This window comes from Tachyglossus aculeatus, chromosome 4, assembly GCF_015852505.1.
Source record: "Tachyglossus aculeatus isolate mTacAcu1 chromosome 4, mTacAcu1.pri, whole genome shotgun sequence".
In the NCBI taxonomy this organism is placed as follows: Eukaryota; Metazoa; Chordata; class Mammalia; order Monotremata; family Tachyglossidae; genus Tachyglossus; species Tachyglossus aculeatus.
In genome coordinates, this window is record NC_052069.1 from 92,413,130 (window position 1) to 92,433,331 (window position 20,202).

A 20,202-nucleotide genomic window follows, 5' to 3' on the forward strand; every position below is an offset into this window, starting at 1 on the left:
ATGTGCATATATATAGATATATGTATATATAATTCTATTTATTTTGATGCTATTGATGCCTATCTACTTGTTTCATTTTGTTGTCTGTCACCACCTTTCAGATTGTGAGCCTGTTGTTGGGTAGGGATTGTCTCTGTTGCCAAATTGTACTTTCCTAGTGCTTAGACAGTGCTCTGCACACAGTAAGCACTCAATAAATACGATTGAGTGAATGAATGAACCAGCCTGGGAGAGTTAATATGGAGACCATAATGGTTTGCACATATATAGCTGAGAAAAAGCAAGATCAGAGATTCAGGTGACTTCAGGTCAACGAGGCCCTCGTACCTTGGAGTACCCAGGACAAGTTAACAGACCTTACCAGAGGCAGGAGCAGAACGTAATTATTCGGTGACGGGAGTAACTAACTGAAAGGCTCGGTCAGTGATTTCTGAAATTGGGTTGCTTTAAAGTTTGGTAAATTTTCCCTTTCAGCAAAGGTTGGTTTCAAGTCTAAATCTTTTTTGCCGTCGAGGTTTATACTTGAGCCCAGTATGCAGCCAGTATCTCAGACCTAGGTACATCATTATAGGAAAATTGGCCTTCCTGATGAAAACCATCCCCTCTGGAGCCAGCAGTAGTATATAAGAAATGGGGAGGGTTACAATCAGTACAAGGTAAATATGTCCTCTAGGTTGTAAGCTCTCTGTGAGGAGGGAACATGTCCACCAACTCTGTTATATTGTATTCTTCCAAACACTTAGTCCAGTAGTCTGTCCACAGTAAGTGCTCAATAAATACCATTGATTGACTGATGGTTAAAGTGGTTCATACCATGGGGGGGAAATTAGGGTAAGAGCAAGAAACACTATGGACTAAAGGAACATTAAAATTCACATCAGCCCCACATCACTTATTTACATATCTGTAACATTAATTTACATTGATGTCTATCTCCCCACCCATAAATGTTAAGCTTGTGGACAGGGAATGAGTTTGTTTATTGTTATATTGTACTCTCCTAAGCGCTTAGTACACTGTTCTGTACTCAGTGAATATAATTGAATGAATGTTTGAATGAACATCAGGGTAGAGCAGGGCAACCATTGCACAATAGTTCCAAACACAGTTGGAGACAAAACACCGGAGTGTGTCACATCTAGTTAATGGTCCCCTCTAGTTAATGGCACCTGGAGAGTTTCTAGTACTCTATCAGTCTCGACTACGGGAGGGAGAGTCAGCAGAGGTCTACCCATTCCATTCCTAGCTTGGGCAGTGGCTAGCGAGTGGAAGGCCATCTGCTACAAGTTAAAATTCACACGTGCTGGGCAGCAGCGGCATGGGAGAGTCGAGGGCGGAGACTCAAGTTTACTGCATGGAAGAAGGCAATGGTAAACCACTTCCATATTTTTACCAAGAAAACACTATGAATACACCACCAGAGCGATTGCAGATGGAGGTGGGGTGTTTTGGAAAAGATGCATCCATGGAGTTGCTATGGGTCAGAGATGACTCGGCAGCATAAGAAAAGACAAGTTAATGCCACTGACCTGTGTTCTACATGGTTACCCAGTGAAGATGTGTTAAAATGGTGATTTATGAAGTTTCTTTAAAACAAAAGACAAAAAAAAATTGGAATGTTCATGCCTGCAAAAACTATTATAGTTCCCTCTTTAATCCAATAAGAATTCTTTCTTTTCCTACTCTCTGCTTCTTGTTTCTGATCTCTGGAATTTAAATTCTACTTTAAAATGCATCATTGCTTGTCAATCAAATGAGCTTGCTTGCCCTTCCTTTGCTGGCTTTATTTCAGATTGCTGGGGTAAAGCTGTAACTCTTGGCTAATAGAGCTTTTCCAAGGTGAGCTTGAGAGCCCTCTCCAACTGAGTCAGGCGGGCCCTCAGTAAACATTGGAATAGAGGATGTCTTAACTTTGCTTCACCAGTTACACTCCAAAGTCTGCCTGAGGCACCTCTCTGGCAGAAATGCATGCATCTTAAACGGTCCTAATAAGTGATATAACCTTCAAAGGCATCTGAGTCATGGTTAATGACACTGGACCTCATTCTATGATTTCGACCTGCTTGGGGTGGAGGAAGTAGACAAGAATTCCCATGCCACCAAGACCGTTGAAAACGACAAAGAAAGGCATATATCCCTAGTGGGGTTTAAAGAGCAGAGACACGTTACACCTTTCTTTTCCCACCCTGTAGCAGTGCTGCTCAACTGCTCTTTGCCAGAGTTACAAAAAGCACTCTCAGTTTACAAATTGCTTCCTCGTTGCCTACTGTTATTTCATTCTCCTTTCTTTTGCAAAACTGCAGAAATACCAGTTCTGTGGCCAGGTGCCCATGTCCTGACCTTCCTCTTTTCCTTCTCCCTTTCATCCATCATTCACTCGTATTTATTGAGCGCTTCCTGTGTGCAGAGTACTGTACTAAAGCACTTGGGAGAGTACGATAAAACAATAAAGAGACACATTCCCTGCCCACAACGAGCTTACACTCTGGATATGAGCTGTTTGGCAGTCTCTGTCCTTCTTCCTTCATCAGACCCTGATCAACTGAAGCTGGGGCCCAGACTGGACCATCCTGTGAGAAACCTCACTTGACCTGAGATGATGTTACATGTAGAGCGTTATGACATCATGATGTAACACTGCTACTCTCCAGCCAAAATGGTGGCAGAAATGGAAGTGAGCTGCAGACAACTTTGGATTTACGCACATGCCAGGCAGGCCTTTGTCTTGGGGTGGGGGGTGGTCTGCTAGGGACCATCTCTATATGTTGACAATCTGTACTTCCCAAGTGTTTAGTACAGTACTCTGCACACAGTAAGCACTCAACAAATATGATTCAATGAATGAATGAATGAATGAATGAATGAATGAAGAGCTGGGAAGACCCCCGCCAGGCTGAGGGGTAGAGGGAAAGGCCCTGACACCACCAAGACTTAGTGACTTTTCCTGCACAGCTTCTCCTCTTCTCCATTCTGTTTCTCCAAGCTTCAACCCTCAATTTATTCACTTGAGGAAGAAGGACACTGCGAGAAATAATAATGTTAATTATAATAATTATTGTATTCGTTAAGCACTGTGTGGCCCAGTGGAAAAAGCACGGGCTTGGGAGTCAGAGGTCATGGGTTCTAATCCTGGTTCTGCCACATGTCTGCTGTGTGACCTTGGGCAAGTCACTTAACATCTCTGAGCCTCAGTTACCTCATCTATAAAATGAGGATTAAGACTGTGAGCCCCATGTGGGATAACCTGATCACCTTGTATACCTCCAGCCCTTCAAACAGGGCTTCACACATAGTAAGCACTTAACAAATGTCATCATTATTAAGCACTATTCTAAGTGCTGGGATAGATATAATGTAATCAAGTTGGACACAGTCCCTGTCCCTTGTGGGGCTCACCATCTTCATCCCCATTTTACAGATGAGCAGTCTGTGGTGAATAAAAGTTAACATTTGCTAGAGATAAGTGGCGGAGCCGGAATTAGAACCCAAGTCCTATGACTCCCAAGCCCGTGGTCTTGCCACTAGGCTATGCTGCTTCCCATGGCCTAGTGAAAGGGGGTGGAAGAGGAAGAAGGACAGCAGGAAAGTCTCCCCAACCCACCAAGCATGGTGATATACCTGTAGCACATTGGGGTACCACTGCCTTGAGAAGGAGACATACACATATCCTTAGGGCACACACACATTCACATATGCACACATAAACGTATCACCTCCACCGTAGCACAACAGACCCCGTATTTTGGGTTCAGGCTGGGAGTCTAGGGTCAAAGAAGGTTGGGAGAGAAAGGTGATTTATTGGAAAGAAGAGACAGGTGGGAGTAGCTCTGGGAGAGGCTGTATGCTGCTGTCATCCCAAAGCAAGGGGGCTGTGCTCCTCAGCCCAGCCACCCCTCTCCCTTCTTACCTCCCTCACATCCTCTGAAAGCTCACCTCCTGCAGGAGGCCTTCCTATACTAAGCCCCCTTTTTCCTCTGCTCCTCTTCCCCTCCCCATTGCCCTGACCCGCTCCCTTTCCTCTACCCCTCCTCCCCGCCACACAGCATTTGTGTATATATGCACATATTTACAATTATAATTCTATTTATTTGTATTAATTATATGTATAAATCTATAATTCTGTTTATTTGTAATGATGCTACTGATGCCTGTTAACTTGTTTTGATGCCTGTCTCCCCCCCTTTTAGACTGTGAGCCCACTGTGGGCAGGGATTGCCTCTGTTACTGAATTGTACTTCCCAAGCACAGTAAGTGTTCAATAAATATGATTGAATTAATGAATGAATCCTCTCTTAGCCCCTCTCCCATCTTCCTCTATGCCCTCCTGTCTCCATGCACCGAATCTCTGTCTTCTCCCAGCCCCTCTCCTGTCCTCTCATTCCCTTCTCACATTATACATGCATGGTGACCATTTTGGCATGATCTTCTTTCAGACACCATATTCACCATATCCCAAGGAGTGGACATATTAGTACAGTAAGGGAAGAAGTAATTGCTTTGTACATCTCTGGGAAGGGGGGTGGGGGTTCTGGGGTCCCCTCAGCCTCTAGTTCTGGGGCTGTGGTCCCAGGGGCCCCTGACTCAATCCAGTCCTGTCCCTCACTGAAGTGCTATTTCCCGGGGGCTGGTTTTGCTGCTCCTCTTCTGAGGGTCAAGGCTTTCTGTCTCCATAACTATCTCCTCCTCTCCCTCCTGTGCTTCAGCCTTCCCAGTTCAGTGGGAGCTGTCTCCAAATCAATTAGAGCATTCAGCGAGCTGTAACCCAGGGATAACTGTTAACATATATGTAAGAGAGAAAAAGTGAAATATCAAGGCTTATGTCACCTATTTTCTGCTTCTACAAGTGAAGGGGATTTCTACCGACTCCATTAAACACTGCCATCTGTTTGAAACCAAATCTGGTTAGGAATTTCACTGGTAATGTAAGGTGAGGACCTTCCTCTAATCAGCAATCCTACTCTTTTAATCCACACCCCACCCATCCAAAACAAGACTCTCGAAAGTATTTGTTCTCTTGCTCAGACCTTTATTGCCAGGGTAGAAATCCCTGCAAAATATGGATTGCTGCAGCTGATTACCAATTCTACTCAGGAACACTTGCCCCACCTCCAGCATTTTATTTTCATTTTTGAATGTGATTGTGAGTGCTACAAACATTCCAAAATCTCATTTAAGAGGTTATTGCTGGTCTAAGAAACTGCACTAAAAGTTGGTAACAATTTACACCATAGTTCTCTGCGTCATCCTAAGCCAATGTCATTTGTCTTACCACTACTTTCACAAGTGAGGGTTGGCACTCTCTTTTGAGGAGGAAGAGAGTGAGCAACTAAATACAACCAGATTATCACTGCTTCATTCAAAGGATGATACCCATTTATATTTAGAGACGATCTCACTGTATTAGAGCTGGAATTTCTGTCAATGTAAGTGGTTGCCAAAAGAGTAAGTTAGTTGTTGTCTTGAATGAGACGATTGATCTAGATTCAAACAATCCCATAAATTCCAGGGCCACGGTTTTCAAAGCAGGTGTATGAGCAAAGCAATGTTTTGATAGGTAAGCTGTTTGCATTCTTACTTATCTTCATATTCTAAAAAGGAAATAAAATAAAATACATTTTCCACGGAGGATGGGAAAAGGTGCAAAGTTCCATTTACATGTCATTTATAGTTTTTTACTTAATCTACTTCTTGCGATTCTCCTATTCCACAGTACCATGCAGGAACTGGTCAAATAATTTTATCCCTATACAATGAAAAATGATTTCTCTTTACCTTATTTTATTCTACAGAGGAACTGTTTTTGTTTTTTTCCATGCGTTCTAATCCCAGCTCTGCCACTTGTCTGCTGTGTGGAATTGGGCAAGTCACTTGATTTCTCTGTGCCTCAGTTACCTCATCTATAAAATGGGGATCGAGACCATGAGCCCCACGTGGGACAGAGACTGTGTCCAACCTGATTTACTTGTATCCACCCCAGTACTCAGTACAGTGCCTGGCACATAGTGCTTAACAAATTCCATAATTACTATAACTATGATTATTTTCCCCCCTCAACGATTTGGAATCAGTAACAATTTCAAGCGAGCCTCAGCAATGTTATAAAATTGGCCCAAGGAAGCAGTGTCTACTATACAGGACTCTTGTAGGGCTCATGACTTTGCCCCAAGTTTTATGGGCAAGGAACGTGTCAACCAACTCTGTTGTAATAATAATAATATAATGATGGCATTTATTAAGCACTTACTATGTGCAAAGCACTGTTCTATGTGCTGGGGGGGATACAAGGTGATCAGGTTGTCCCACCGGGAGCTCACATTAATCCCCATTTTACAGATGAGGGAACTGAGGCCCAGAGAAGTTAAGTGACTTGCCCAAAGTCACACAGCTGACAATTGGCAGAGCCGGGATTTGAACCCATGACCTCTGACTCCAAAGCCCGGGCTGTTTCCACTGAGCCATGCTGCTTCTCTTTGTACTCTCCCAAATACTTATTACAGTGTTCTACATGCAGTAAGAGCTCAATAAATATCATCAGTTGATAAATAGATTTTGGCTGTTTCCATTAGAATAGAGAAAGGAAAATCAGATCCCCAAAGTGATAATAATAATAATGATCATAGTGCTCATTAAGCACTTACTATGTGCAAAGCGTTGTTCTACGTGCTGGGGTAGATACAGGTTAATCAGGTTGGACACAGTCCCTGTCCCACATGGGGCTCACAGTCTTAATCCCCATTTTATAGATGAGGTAACTGAGGCCCAGAGAAGTTAAGTGACTTGCCCAAGGTCATGCAGCAGAAATGTGGCAGAGTCACGATTAGAATCCAGGTCTTTCTGCATGATAGACTAGAGGGGGAGAAAGACATTGATATAAATAAATACTTTATGGATATATACATAAGTGCTGTGAGGTAGAGTGAATAAAGGGAGCAAATCCATATGCAATGGTGATGCAGAAAGGAGTGGGAGAACATGAAATGAGGGCTTAGTTGGGGAATACTTTGTGCTTTTAATAAGGTTTTGAAGTGATCATCTGTCGGATACATAGAGGGCAGGTGTTCCAGACCAGAGGCAGGACATGGGTGAGAAGTTGGAGGCAAGATAGCAAGACTGAGGTACAGCGAGTAGCTTGGCATTAGAGGAGTGAAATGTGCAGGCTGGGTTGTATGACCCTACATAATGTTGCATTCCACCTGAAAGTGGGAAGTGAATTGTTGAGAATAGGCCTGCATGGCCCACTGCCATCAAGTAGAGAGTGCCTGACTAAAACCTTAAATGGAAAGCATACTCAGTGGAAAGAGCACTGGCTTTGGAGTCAGAGGTCATGGGTTCAAATCCCAGCTCTGCGAATTGTCAGCTGTGTGACTTTGGGCAAGTCACTTAACTTCTCTGTTTCTCAGTTACCCCATCTGTAAAATGGGGATTAAGACTGTGAGCCCCATGTGGAACAACCTGATCACCTTGTAACCTCCCCAATGCTTAGAGCAGTGCTTAATAAAAATGCCATTATTATTAAAGGGAGACAAGGAAGCAACAGAGAAAGCAACATGGGAGCTGAAAACATCAAACACAATGATACCCCAACAAAGGATGACTTTTTTGGGTGCCCAATATGGCACACAATCTGGATCCCACATTGGTCTTTTCAGCAACTCAAGCTTGCAGAGTTGAACTTCACCATCGGTGATATTTTCCTCAAATAGAAGGATAACCTTGCATATATTATCAGACTACAATTGCCATCCAACCAGTGACTCATTATACATAACACATCTCCCATTTTATAGGAGAGCTAACTCCCTCCTTCTGATATGTACCTGGAAAAAAGTTCTAAAAAAGGGACGGTCCACATTGATGAAAGAAGGGTAAAATCAATTGTGTCATTCTCAGTAAAAAACAAAACTTGGCTAGCCAAAATGCTTCCAGATATGCTTAGGAGAAAGTTTCTGCAGGATAATTGATTTTGGAGGTTTTCACATCAAGAGAAGAATTCTGAGACTTTAGTTGTCACCTGCCCAATCAGACGTTCTCAAATTTACATTCTGCTGTTCTACATTTGATTAATTTCTCCTGCTTGCTTTACCCTGTTTTCCCAGGAGGTGCACAGTTTCATGGAGAAATTAAGTCTTTCCAGTGTGGTATTTTCCCCAGGTCCCCTGTGTCATTCGACTTGCATGAAGAGAGTTTGAGTTGGCTCTCGTATGGAGTTGGAATGCAAGGAGCCTGTATCCCTTAACCCCACTCTTATGGCCCGGGTGTTTGGTTAGTTAGAACAAAAATAATGTTTCGCTTAGTGTTTTAGGAGGGCACATATTCTCCCAGAGGCCATTATCAATTGAGGAATCTGAAGCTTTGCTGATTTTTTCCCCCCTCTAACTTCCTGTTGACCCATTGACTTCATTAAAATTTCTATTTCTAAAGTTATATTTCCTGAAGCACTGCATGTCATTTTCTTGCCAATTTCTACCGAGATAAATGTACCCTTCAAAATTGTTTTGCAAAACACAATTCCACCAACAGTCATTTTCTTATACATGTCTGCATGAAAAAAAATTCAGCCCTACAAAAACATGCCTATTTCTCAGGCTCCACGTGTAATTCAAATTCCATTGGGAGTAGTGAGATTTATGAGCCCATTGTTGGGTAGGGAACATCTCTATAGGTTGCCGACTTGTACTTCCCAAGCATTTAGTACAGTGCACACAGTACTGTGTACACAACACACAGTAAGCGCTCAATAAATATGATTGAATTAATGAATGAATTCCTCAGCAACTGCACTGTTGTAGGTTGGAAATATTTGAAGTTATGAGCAAGTTCTAGGAAAATGAATTAATTCATGCAGTTGTATTTATGGAGCGCTTGCTTTGTTCAGACCACTGTACTAAGCACTTGGGAGAGTACAACAATGAGTGGACACATTCTCCACTAAGGTACTTAAAAGACTTCCACTAACATCGATTAACAAAACTGAAGACCATCAAAATCCTGGCCAACCCTCCTGAGTTCAACTATTCTTAATTTCCTCATTTAGAGAGATTTCAGCTTTAACTCCTACACTGCTGGGACAAGCGTTGGTCTTGCCAAGACCAAACTATGACATCAGTTTTGTCACTGGTCTTTCAGCTTCCAGCCTCACCTCATTCCAAACTACAGTACATGCTGCTGCGCAAATTATCTTCCTGGAACATCGTGAAGGCCACATCCTTCCTCTCCTTAAAACCTTCCCCTGATTTTGTGTGTCTCTTTGCATTACATAAAAACTCCTTGCAATCAGCTTCAAGGCTTTACACTATCTGGCCTCACCTTACCTATCCACCCTCTTCACCTTCTATTCACAAACTGCTGTCTTTCAATCAATCAATCAATCATATTTATTGAGTGCTTACTGTGTGCAGAGCACTGTACTAAGCGCTTTGGAAGTACAAGTTGGCAACATATAGAGACAGTCCCTACCCAACAGTGGGCTCACAGTCTAAAAGCGGGAGACAGAACAAAACCAAACATACTAACAAAATAAAATAAATAGAATAGATATGTACAAGTAAAATAAATGTCTTTGTTCTTTCCAGGCTTTTCTAGTTGCCCCTCTCCCATCTCCATCTCTTCACTCATGCTGTTTCTCTGACCTGGAACTCTCTCCCCACATCAGCAGACCACGGCTCTCTCCACATTCAAATCCCTCCTAAACCCAGCACCCTGAACCAAAACATCCCTTCAGCCACTGCTATCAATCAGTGGCATTCATTAATAATTACAGTAATAACGGTGGTATTTGTTGAGTGCTTACTATGTGCCAGGCACTGTACTAAGCTCTTCAGGACTTAGTACAGTACTTGGTTGATAGTAAGCACTTAACAAAACTCCATTATCATCATCCTAAACATTTGAGAGGGTTGAGAACATTTGACAGATGAAGTCACTGAGGCACAGAGAACTGAAAAGACTTGCCCAAAGTCACACAGCACATGAAAGGCAGAGTCAGGATTAGAACCCAGGCCCTTCTGACTCCAAGGCCTCTTCTCTGTCCACTAGGCCATGTTTACTGGGTACAGAACACTGTACTCTGTGCTTAGTAGAGGAAAGAATAAGAGTTAGTACTAGCACGCATGAATTTGTTTCCACCATATATATATATATATGGTGACTCTCAGTGACCCACATCTTGGATTTAATACAATGAAAATTTAAAACAATTCAGGGATGTTTGGCAAAAATGCAATAAATGTTAGAAACCACTGTGACGCTCTCCCATAGCTTAAGGAAAGACTTTAAGAAAGGAAAGAGCATGGGCCTGGGAGTTGGGAGACCTGGATTCTAATCTAGGCTCCCTTTTTGCCCACTGTGGACCTTGGGCAAGTCACTTATTGTATTTATGGTGTAAATAATTTCATGTGTGCTAGAGCTAACAGTTATATATGTATATGTATACATATATGTCTGTTCAATTGCACAATCTATTTGTTTTGACCTAATTGTAAATACCTTTCATGTTAAACTTAAATGTAAGCTCCCTATGGGCAGAGAATGTGTCATTTCATTATCCAGTACTTCCTACATAACTAGTACCATATACCATGCTACGTAAGTGTTCAATAACTTCTGCTACTACTATGACTACAATACACAACTTTTGAAATCCATAGTTTATCAGGGAGGGACTTTCTTTCATTCTAATCCAATTACAATCCGAGGTCTAATAATTTAGCAAATAAAAAACAGCTAAAAACAGTCCACATAGCAGAAGAAAGAGGGAACCTTTAAATGTAAATTTTAAAATTTTTAGTACAATGCTAAGCACTTAGTACAGTACTCTGCACACAGTAAGTGCTCAATGAACACTACTGATTGAAAAATGGAATTAAAAATTTTACTTTTTCCAATTACACCCCCGCCACACACACACACACACAAATCCTTATCTTTCAAGTACAGAATAGAGCTATAACTATCCCACAAGCCTAAAGAATACTGTTTGCAATAACTTTTACAGAGCTCTGAACCTGGTTTGTTAGAGGGAAAGTCATTTGGGGTGCATGGACACAAATGAAACGAGTATTTTCAAATGACTTCAAGCTGCAACTTAAGCAACATTGTAGTCATCCTTTATATACTCACTTAAGACAAGAAGAGATGATTGAAGATCTACAGCCAGCTCTTAGAGCCCTCTGGACCATTCCAATGCCAGGGGGAGAGTTGAATGCAAAGACGGAAACTTTAAATCCATCCATCTAAAGGGGCGTCTCCCCTTACAGGACTGGCCATTGTTGCAATTTTACCCTCAGCGTAATTAGCGTCCCTAGAGTTTCGTGGTGGGGGGCGTTTGAAATCTTCAGTGACCCACATCTTGGATTTAATACAATGAAAATTTAAAACAATTCAGGGATGTTTGTCAAAAATGCAATAAATGTTAGAAACCATTGTGACGCTCTCCCACAGCTTAAGGAAAGAGTTTACGAAAGGAAAGAGACAGGCCTGGGAGTCGGGAGACCTGGATTCTAATGGAGGCTCCCCTGTTCCCTGCTGTGTGACCTTGGGCAAGTCACTTAATGTCCCTGGGCCTTGTTTTCCTCTTCTGTAAAGCAGGGATAAAATACCTTTCCTCCCTCTACCTTGGACCATGAGTCCCAAGTGGGACAGAGATGTTGTGCAACCTGATTATCTTTTATCTACCCCAGCACTTAGTACAGTGCTTGGCATATAGGAAGAGCTTAATAAATACCACAAGTAAGGATCATTTAGGGGAGAACTAATTGGGGATGAAAAGAAGGGTCAGTGAATTTTCTGATGAAATAAAAGTGGCAGTATATGACTGGGTTTTTGTTGCTTTATAAATGAAGAGGAACTTGGAGCAGAATGTCCCACTCTACCTGGTGAAACACACATTTCCCCAGAGAAGGCTCCATTCTGGATTCTTTTCTAGAACCAATCTGCATTTTTTTTCTGGAGGCAGAGTGCTTGTGGCCCCTAGCAACTTAGCTGTTCTCAGCATCCTCAACACAGCATTAAAAAATGGTGCAACGACTGCATGTCAGGAATCAAGAAGATAGCTGCTCAGGTAGGCTCATAGACTGCCCTGTTCTCTGCCATGCCAGGAAGAGAGTTTGGCTCTAAGTGTTTTTTTCTCCAGGTTTCTAAGGAACTAAAAATTCCCAAAGACCACTATGACTAGTTACAGTATTATTTTTGCATTCTATCACCCTTTGTGGAAGGGATTGTTTTCTTTCAAAGACAATTCCCAATTAATTCTCATTTCTTCCCATTCATACCATGTCACTATGCCAATAAATCAGTGGTAGTTATTGAGCACCCAGTGTACTAAGTGCTTGGGAGAGTACATTATAGCAGAGTTGATAGGCATGTTCCCTGACCACAACAAGCTTTCAGTCTACATGGGGAGACAGACATTAACATAAATAATGTCTATGAGCATGAGTGTTGTGGGGCTGAGGGAGGGGTGAATAAAGTGCTAGAGCAATGAAGAAGGGAGTGGGAAAAGGGGGAATGAGGGCTTAGTTAGGGAAGGCCTCTTGGAGGAGAAGTGCTTTTAATAAGGCTTTGAAGGTGGGGGAAATGATAGTCTGCTGGAGATGAGGAGGGAAGAGACAGAGGCAGGATATTTGTGAGAGGTCAGTGGTGAGATAGATGAGATCAAGGTACAGTGAGTAGATTGGCATTAGCAGAGCAAAGTGTGCAAACTGGATTATAGTAGGAAAACAGGGAGATAAGGTAAAGCCTATGGTAAAGAGTTTCTGTTTGATGCAGAGCAGAATGGGCAACGATTGGAGGTTCTTAAAGAGAGGGGAAACATGGACTGGATGGTTTTGTAGAAAACTGATCCAGACAGAAAAGTGAATTATGGACTGGAGTGTGGAGAAAGAGAGGTCAGCAAGGAGGTTGATGCAGTAATCAAGGTGGGGTAGGATAAGTGCTTGGGTTAATGTGGTGGCAGTTTGGATGAAGAGGAGAGGGTGGATTATAGCGATGTTTTGAAAGTTGACCCAGCAGAATTTGAAGACCGATTGGATATGTGGGATGAATCCAGAATAATGCCAAGTTTATGGGCAGAAGAGACAGGGAGGATGGTCATGCTGTCTACAGTGATGGGTTTTCTGTTTTAGACATTTTAGGTTTGAGGTGTCGGCGGGACACCTCAAGGCAGGAGAAAACATGAGACTGCATGGGATAGAGATATAGATTTTGGAATCATCCTCTTAGAGTTGGTAGTTGAAGCCTTGGGTGAATGAGTTCTCCAAGGGAGTGGGTGTAGATGGAAAATAGAAGGGGATCCAGAACTGAACCTTGAGGGATCCCCACAGTTAAGAGGTAGGAGGAAGAGGAAGAGCCTGAGACTGAGGAGCCAGAGAGACAGGGGGAGAACCTGGAGGGGACAGTGTCAGTGAAGCCAAGGTTGGATAATGTTTTCAGTAGAATGTGTTCACTATACTAAGTGCTTGGTAAAGTAAAATAAAATACAGTTGGTAGACAAAAAGCCTGCCCATAAGGAACTTAGAGTCTAGACTGGGAGACAGTCATTAACATGTTTCAGATAGGGGAAATGGCAGAGTGGAAGGATAATTGCTAAGTGTTGTGAGGTTGGGGGTGGGGGTGCCTTTCAAAGTGTTTAGGGAGAATGAGTACTCACTCAAGTGCACAGGTGAACCAGAGGAGGTGGCAAATAGTGGGGGACATAAGTGGTTATTAAGGGAAGCCTCTTGGAGGAGAAATGATTTTAGTAGGGTTTGAAGATGGGAAGTGTGGTGGCCTGACAGATATGAAGTGAGAGACAAGGGAGTTCCAAGCCAGAGGGAGCACATGGGCAAGGGGTTGGTGGCCCAAAATTGACATATAGTGATTAGGTTAGCATTAGAGGAGAGAAATGTGGTGGCTGGGTGATGGTAGAAGATCAGAAAGATTATGTAGGAGGGGTAGAGCTAATCTAGCAGTTAAATCTGATGGTAAGGAGCTTTGCCATCTTTTTCTATTTAATGGTGTTAGCAGCTTACTATGTGTCAGGTACAGTACTAAGTGCTGAGGTAGATGCAAGCTAATCAAGTTGGACACAATCCATGTCCCACGTGAAGCTCACTTCTGTAAAATCTCCATTTTACAAGTGAGGTAATTTAGGAAAAGAGACGTTAAGAGACTTATCCAAGGTCACACAGCAGACAATAATGGAGTGGTGATTAGAATTCCAGTCCTCTGACTCCCAGGTTTTCCACAAGGCAACACTGCTTCTCAATACGTATCTATTTATTTATGTATGTATTGATGCATTTGTATGATATTGACTTTATTACTGTGGTCTTGACCATTAGAATGTAATCTTACTGAGGGACAGGAATCTTTTTTTTTATGTTTCCCAGTCACCTAGTATATCAGTTTCGACACATTAAATGTTCAGTTAAGACTGGTGATGGTGGTTTATAAATGAAAATTGCATTAATTTTCACTTTTAATCTGATTAAATATTAACTCCATTAATTACTTGTAGCTGTTGAATACATTGGTGGTATCTAAAAATTGTTCTTTTCAATACGCTTTCTTTTGTAGGCACATAATGAACAAAAGTATTGAAAATATTATCTGATGTTATAGTTCATTACTGGCTGCTTGACACAAAAAGGAATTATGATTCCCAAATTACCCTTATTCTCATAAGGCAGGTCTGTCTGTCTTAAACAGTGTGGAGAGGCTCATTCGGCCTAATCTCTTTTGAGAGTAGTTTGAATTACATTACATCATTTAATGTGAGGTTGAGAGTTCATTTTCAAAACCATGAGGAGCTCATTCCCTAAACTCCTCAACTTTAAGAGAATCAAGGGAAAAGTTAAGCTCAACTATAGAACTATAAGCAATGAGAATCATGAAATGCATATTTTGAACATGGGCTAATGCAAGAATTTCTTAAGAGGAATTAGAGAATTTTTATTTTACCTTTAGGTCAAGAGTTTAAACCCAGCATGGTGCGGTCATATCTAGAGACTGCAATTTCCTGATTTGGCTTCTTAAAATGGAGCGGCAACTCCTCAGAAACATAGAGACAAGTCACATAGTGACATATCAACTGAGTATTGGGAGACATGAGCACTAGACAAACTATCTTGGAATGCAGCAAAGAAGAAACGAGCAGCCTGCTTAGACCAGAAGCTTCGGGATCTTGAGAGATTGAGGAGCAAAACTGAAAACAGCATCAAATGATTCAAACAACAAACCCATCAACTCTTGAGACTGAGTCTCTGCATAATGTAGAAGGGCAGTATCATTGTCAGCTGCATTGTATTTGAATTTGAAGGACAACTAACATTTAAGAAGATTAAATTGTTATGAGTAGAAGTGTTTAAGGGCAAGAGAATTACCACTTGGTTGATGATAATGATAAACATTTCTAAGCAACCCCTTGGGCTGAGACCAGAGATAGAGGGGCAGCCGAGGAATCTGACCACAGTCTGTTTATAGGCTGGGCATTTTCTAAGTGTGGAAACTCTTCCAAGGCCATTTCCCAAATTTGCCTCAACGACTCTTAAGATTAGCATTACATCATTTCAGATTCATCTGAATGAAACCAGATTCCCAGAGATATTTGTTTACAGTAAGAAATCATCTTGAGGCTGTCATAAGTATTGGGTATTCAGATATATTGAAAGCAAAACACAGAACCCCTTTCTCATGTGACAGTGGATTATGTTAGTCTCTGCTGAAAGATCATGGCCCCAGCCAGAGCTGGGACCTATAGGGACAGAGTCACACACCATTATCAAACTGATTTTCTTCCCATGATCAAAAAAAGTTATGAAGTTCAAGACTCTGAAGCGATTTGTTCTAATTTGGCCCTTAGAGAGCATCATCTTTGAGTGACGGGTCTTCTGGGAGGTGAGACTTCCCAAGGAAACCTGCATATCTGATACAGGCTGCTATCTTTCACAGCTGTTTGCAGTTAAAAATTCAGCACTCTTACCCACACCAATTTAAATACTTGTTTGGAGGGCATGGATACGACCCAACTTCCAGTGCTTTTCGGACTGAAATCTGTCTATGTTTGAAATTTGTCTCAGTTAGTGTGGCCAGGTGGAAAGAGCATAAGTCTGGGAGTCAGAGGATCTGGGTTGTAGTCCCGGTTCTGCCACTTGCCTGCTGTGTGACCTTGGGCAAATCACAACTTCACTGTGGCTCAGTTTCCTCATCTGCAAAATGGGGATTCAGTGCCTGTTCTCCCACTCCTTAGGACTGTGAGCCCCAAGTGGGGCTAGAACTGTGCCCGACCTGATTATTTTGCATCTCTCCTAGTGTTTAATATTGTGCTTGACATGTAGTAAGAACTTAACAAATATCATTGTTATTATTATTATCATTATTGTAATACCTTGTCTCTCTTCTGAAATCCATTGCCTCAATTTTTTTAAATCAAAATGGTTTGAATTCATCCAGTGCAATTTACTGAATGTACTTGCTGTCTATTGATCCAGGTTCCATTATCATCTTCTTATCAGGTCCCCCTATAGTATCTTGACCCCTTCCTTCCAATATTATTTGTTCAGTGTAAAATAAATCAAATTAATATTTCAGACCAAAACATTTCTACATTTACCTCAAGCTTAACATGTCAAAAACTGAACTCCTCATTTAGGGTCCTAAATCCTCTCCACCACTTAATTTGCTCATCATAATTTGTGTTGTTCTTTTCTATGGTGTTTGTTAAGTGCTTACTATGTGCCAAGCACTGTACTGAGCAAGGGGTAGACACAACAAAATCAGATTGGGCATAGTTCATGTCCCACATGGGGATCTGAGCTTTAATCCTCTAGACTGTGAGCTGTTGTGGACAGGGACTGTCTCTCCTTATTGCTGTATTGTACTTTCCAAAGTGCTTAGTACAGTTCTTGGCACACAGTAAATGCTCAATAAATACAATTGAATGAGTGAATTTTACAGATGAGTTGATTGAGGAACAAAGCAGTTAAGTGATTTGCCCTAGGATATAAAGTAGACAAGTGGCAGTGCCAGAATTAGAACCCAAGCCCTCTAACTCCCAGGCCCATGCTCTTTAATAATAATAATAATGGCATTTATTAAGCGCTTACTATGTGCAGAGCACTGTTCTAAGCACTGGGGAGGTTACAAGACAATCAGGTTGCCCCACAGGGGGCTCACTGTCTTAATCCCCATTTTACAGATGAGGTAACTGAGGCACAGAGAAGTGACTTGCCCAAAGTCACACAACTGACAATTGACAGAGCCGTGATTTGAACCCATGACCTCTGACTCCGAAGCCCCTGCTCTTTCCACTGAGCCACGCTGCTTCTCTTTCCATTAGGCCACATTTTTCTCACCATCTATGAGACAGCACCACCAACCTTTCCATGTCTGAAGCCTACAATTCTGATTCTATCTTTAAGTTTTTCTCCTCTTTCTTCCCCCGATTTAAGTCTGTCACCAAATCCTGTCAATTCTTTCTCCACAACATTTCTATAAGCTGTCACTTCCTCTTTCTACTTAATTACACTCTTCCCAAGGGTTCAGCACAGTGCTCTGCCCAGAGCAAGGGCTCAATAAATACCAGTGATTGATCCAAACTGCTACTGACTCAGGAACTGGTCCTATCCTGACTCTATTATATCAGCAACCTCCTTACTGCTCTTCCTGCCTCTAGTCTCACCTTTCTCCTGTTCATATATCACTGTGCTGCCCAGTTCATCATTTTTTTAAATTTCATATTGCTCAAGACATTCCACACTTCAAAGCCCCCACTTTCCTCTCTATCGAATAGAAACTCCTAGCCACTGACTTCAAGGCAATCAACTCTTTTCTTGTATATATCTTTTCTCTTTGCCCAATACACATCAGTCTACATGCTTCATTCCTCTGAATAATAATAACGATGACATTTTTAAGCACTTAAGCGCTGCGGAGGTTACAAGGTGAACAGGTTGTCCCACGTGGGGCTCACAGTCTTAATCCCCATTTTACAGATGAGGTAACTGAGGCACAGAGAAGTTAAGTGACTTGCCCAAAGTCACACAGCTGACAATTGGCGGAGCTGGGATTTAAACCCATGACCTCTGACTACAAAGCCTGTGCTCTTTCCACTGCTGCTTCTCTGAAGCCAATCTACTCATTGTGCCTCAGTCACATCTCTCCTGCAACTGACCTTTTGCTTACATCCTTTCCTCTGCCCTCTCCCTTCATATCTGACAGGCATCTTCAAAGCCATTCTGAAATCTCATCTCCTCCAGGAGGCCATCCTTGATTAATATCTCATCTCTCCACCCTGTATTTTCCTTCACATTGTCTCTTCAATATTCCCTCATCATCAGTCCTCTAGACTGTAAGCTTACTGTGGGCAGGAACCATGTCTACCAATTGTGTTATATTGCACTCTCCAAAACTTTTAGTATAGTGCTCAGCAGGCAGAAAGTGCTCAATAAATATTACTGATTGATCCAGGCACTTTGTTCTTCACAACCTTCCCTCCTGCTCCTCTCAAAGCCCACGCATTTATGTACTCCATTGAGTCTTCATACCTGTAATTTATTTTGGTAGCTATCTCCCCCACTAGATTATAAAGTCCTCAAGGGCAGGAATCAAGTCTACTAATTCAGTCGTACCTTCCAAGTGCTTAGTATAGGGCTCCGAACACTGAAGGAACTCACTGAAAACTACTGATCGATCGTTTGATTTTCCCTCTAGACCGTAAACTCCTTTTGTGGACAGGGAACATGTCTACGAACTCTGTTGTAGAGTACTCTCCCAACGGCTTAGTACAGTACTCTGCACACAGTAAGCATGAAATAAATATGAATGATTGATTTCATCTACCCAAACTGATACTGTTTACTTTATTCTCCCAGTCTTCTGCCGTCTAATTCTCTGCAGATCCCGAAAAGTAAATTATTCCCAGCTCAGGAATGCTAATCTTATAACTTCCTCAAGATCCTGAAATGCATCCCCTCTGTCTTTCCTGATGTGCACACACTCCCTTTCACCAAGTAGTTAGGGCTTGAAAAGGTCTCAGGACTGAGGTTCACCTGCCACTTCTAAGAGAGACTCTGTCCATAATAATAATAATAATAATAATGGTATTTCTTAATCGCTTACTATGTGTCAAGCACTGTTCTAAGTGCTGGGGTAAATACAAGGTAATCAGGTTGTCCCACGTGGGGTTCACAATCTTAATCCCCATTTTACAGATGAGAGAACTAAGACACAGAGTAGTTAAGTGATTTGCCCAAAGTCACACAGCTGACAAGTGGCAGAGCCGGGATTAGAACGCATGACCTCTGACTCCCAAGCCCGGGCCCTTTCCACTGAGCCTCACTGCTTCTGTCCATCCTACTATGCATCGTGAATTTACAACTCTAATGGCAAGCTTTTAATTTCGTAACTGTTGATACACAGCTTTCATGGCTTTAAGTTCTCCTTCTAAGCAGATGACTCCCACTCTTTCTCTCTAGCCCCAATCTCCCACTTTCTCTGCAATCTCACATTCCCTCTGGTATCCGGGATAGCTCCACAGGAGTGTTCTGTCCCTGCCTTAAGCACTATATATATTGAAACTGAATCCATCTTCCCTACCAATTCTTCTGCCACACTTTCCACTGTTGCCCCCTTTTCCCCATTCAAACGATTACCTCTCAATTCCAAGTACTCCTCATAACCTGGCTAAACTACTGACCCAGTCTTCTTTCCAAAGGCAGCATGGCTTAGTGGATAGACCACTGGCCTAGGAGTCAGAACGATCTGGGTTCTAATCCCAACTCCATCAATTGTCTGCTGAGTGACCTTGGACAAGTCACTTCACTTCTTTGGGCCTCAGTTACGTCACTTGTAAAATGGGGATTAAGAGCGTGAGCTTCATGTGGGACAGGGACTGTGTCCAACCCGATTGATTATCTTGTATCTACCCCAGTGCTTAGAATAATGATGGCATTTATGAAGCACTTACTATGTGCAAAGCACTGTTCTAAGCTCTGGGGAGATTACAAGGTGATCAGGTTGTTCCACATGGGGCTCACAGTCTTAATCCCCATTTTACAGATGAGGTAACTGAGGCACAGAGAACTTAAGTGACTTGCCTTAGAACAGTGCTTGACATATAATAAGCACTTAACAAGAACTATTATTATTATTATTTTCATTGGTCTTCCTGTCTACTACCCTTGGCCTTTCTGTACAATGCTTTGTTGCTCAGATCATTTTTCCAAA

General features: G+C 42.1%; 1 protein-coding gene and 1 non-coding gene across 2 annotated transcripts in view; one reads left to right on the forward strand and one right to left on the reverse strand.

The window, feature by feature from the left end:
• Window positions 1-1,150: 1,150 nt before the first annotated feature.
• LOC119928083 lies at window positions 1,151-1,288 on the forward strand. The gene has a single exon (XR_005451039.1). It is a non-coding gene; the product is annotated as a small nucleolar RNA SNORA7 (small nucleolar RNA).
• Window positions 1,289-5,072: 3,784 nt separating this feature from the next.
• Window positions 5,073-20,202, reverse strand: part of LRRC69 (leucine rich repeat containing 69) — a 60,400-nt gene continuing 45,270 nt past the window's right edge. The window contains exon 8 of the mRNA XM_038745928.1: window positions 5,073-5,588. Within this exon, the coding sequence (XP_038601856.1) occupies window positions 5,484-5,588 (105 nt within the window). The 3' untranslated portion in view covers window positions 5,073-5,483. The remainder of the gene's footprint in view (window positions 5,589-20,202) is intronic.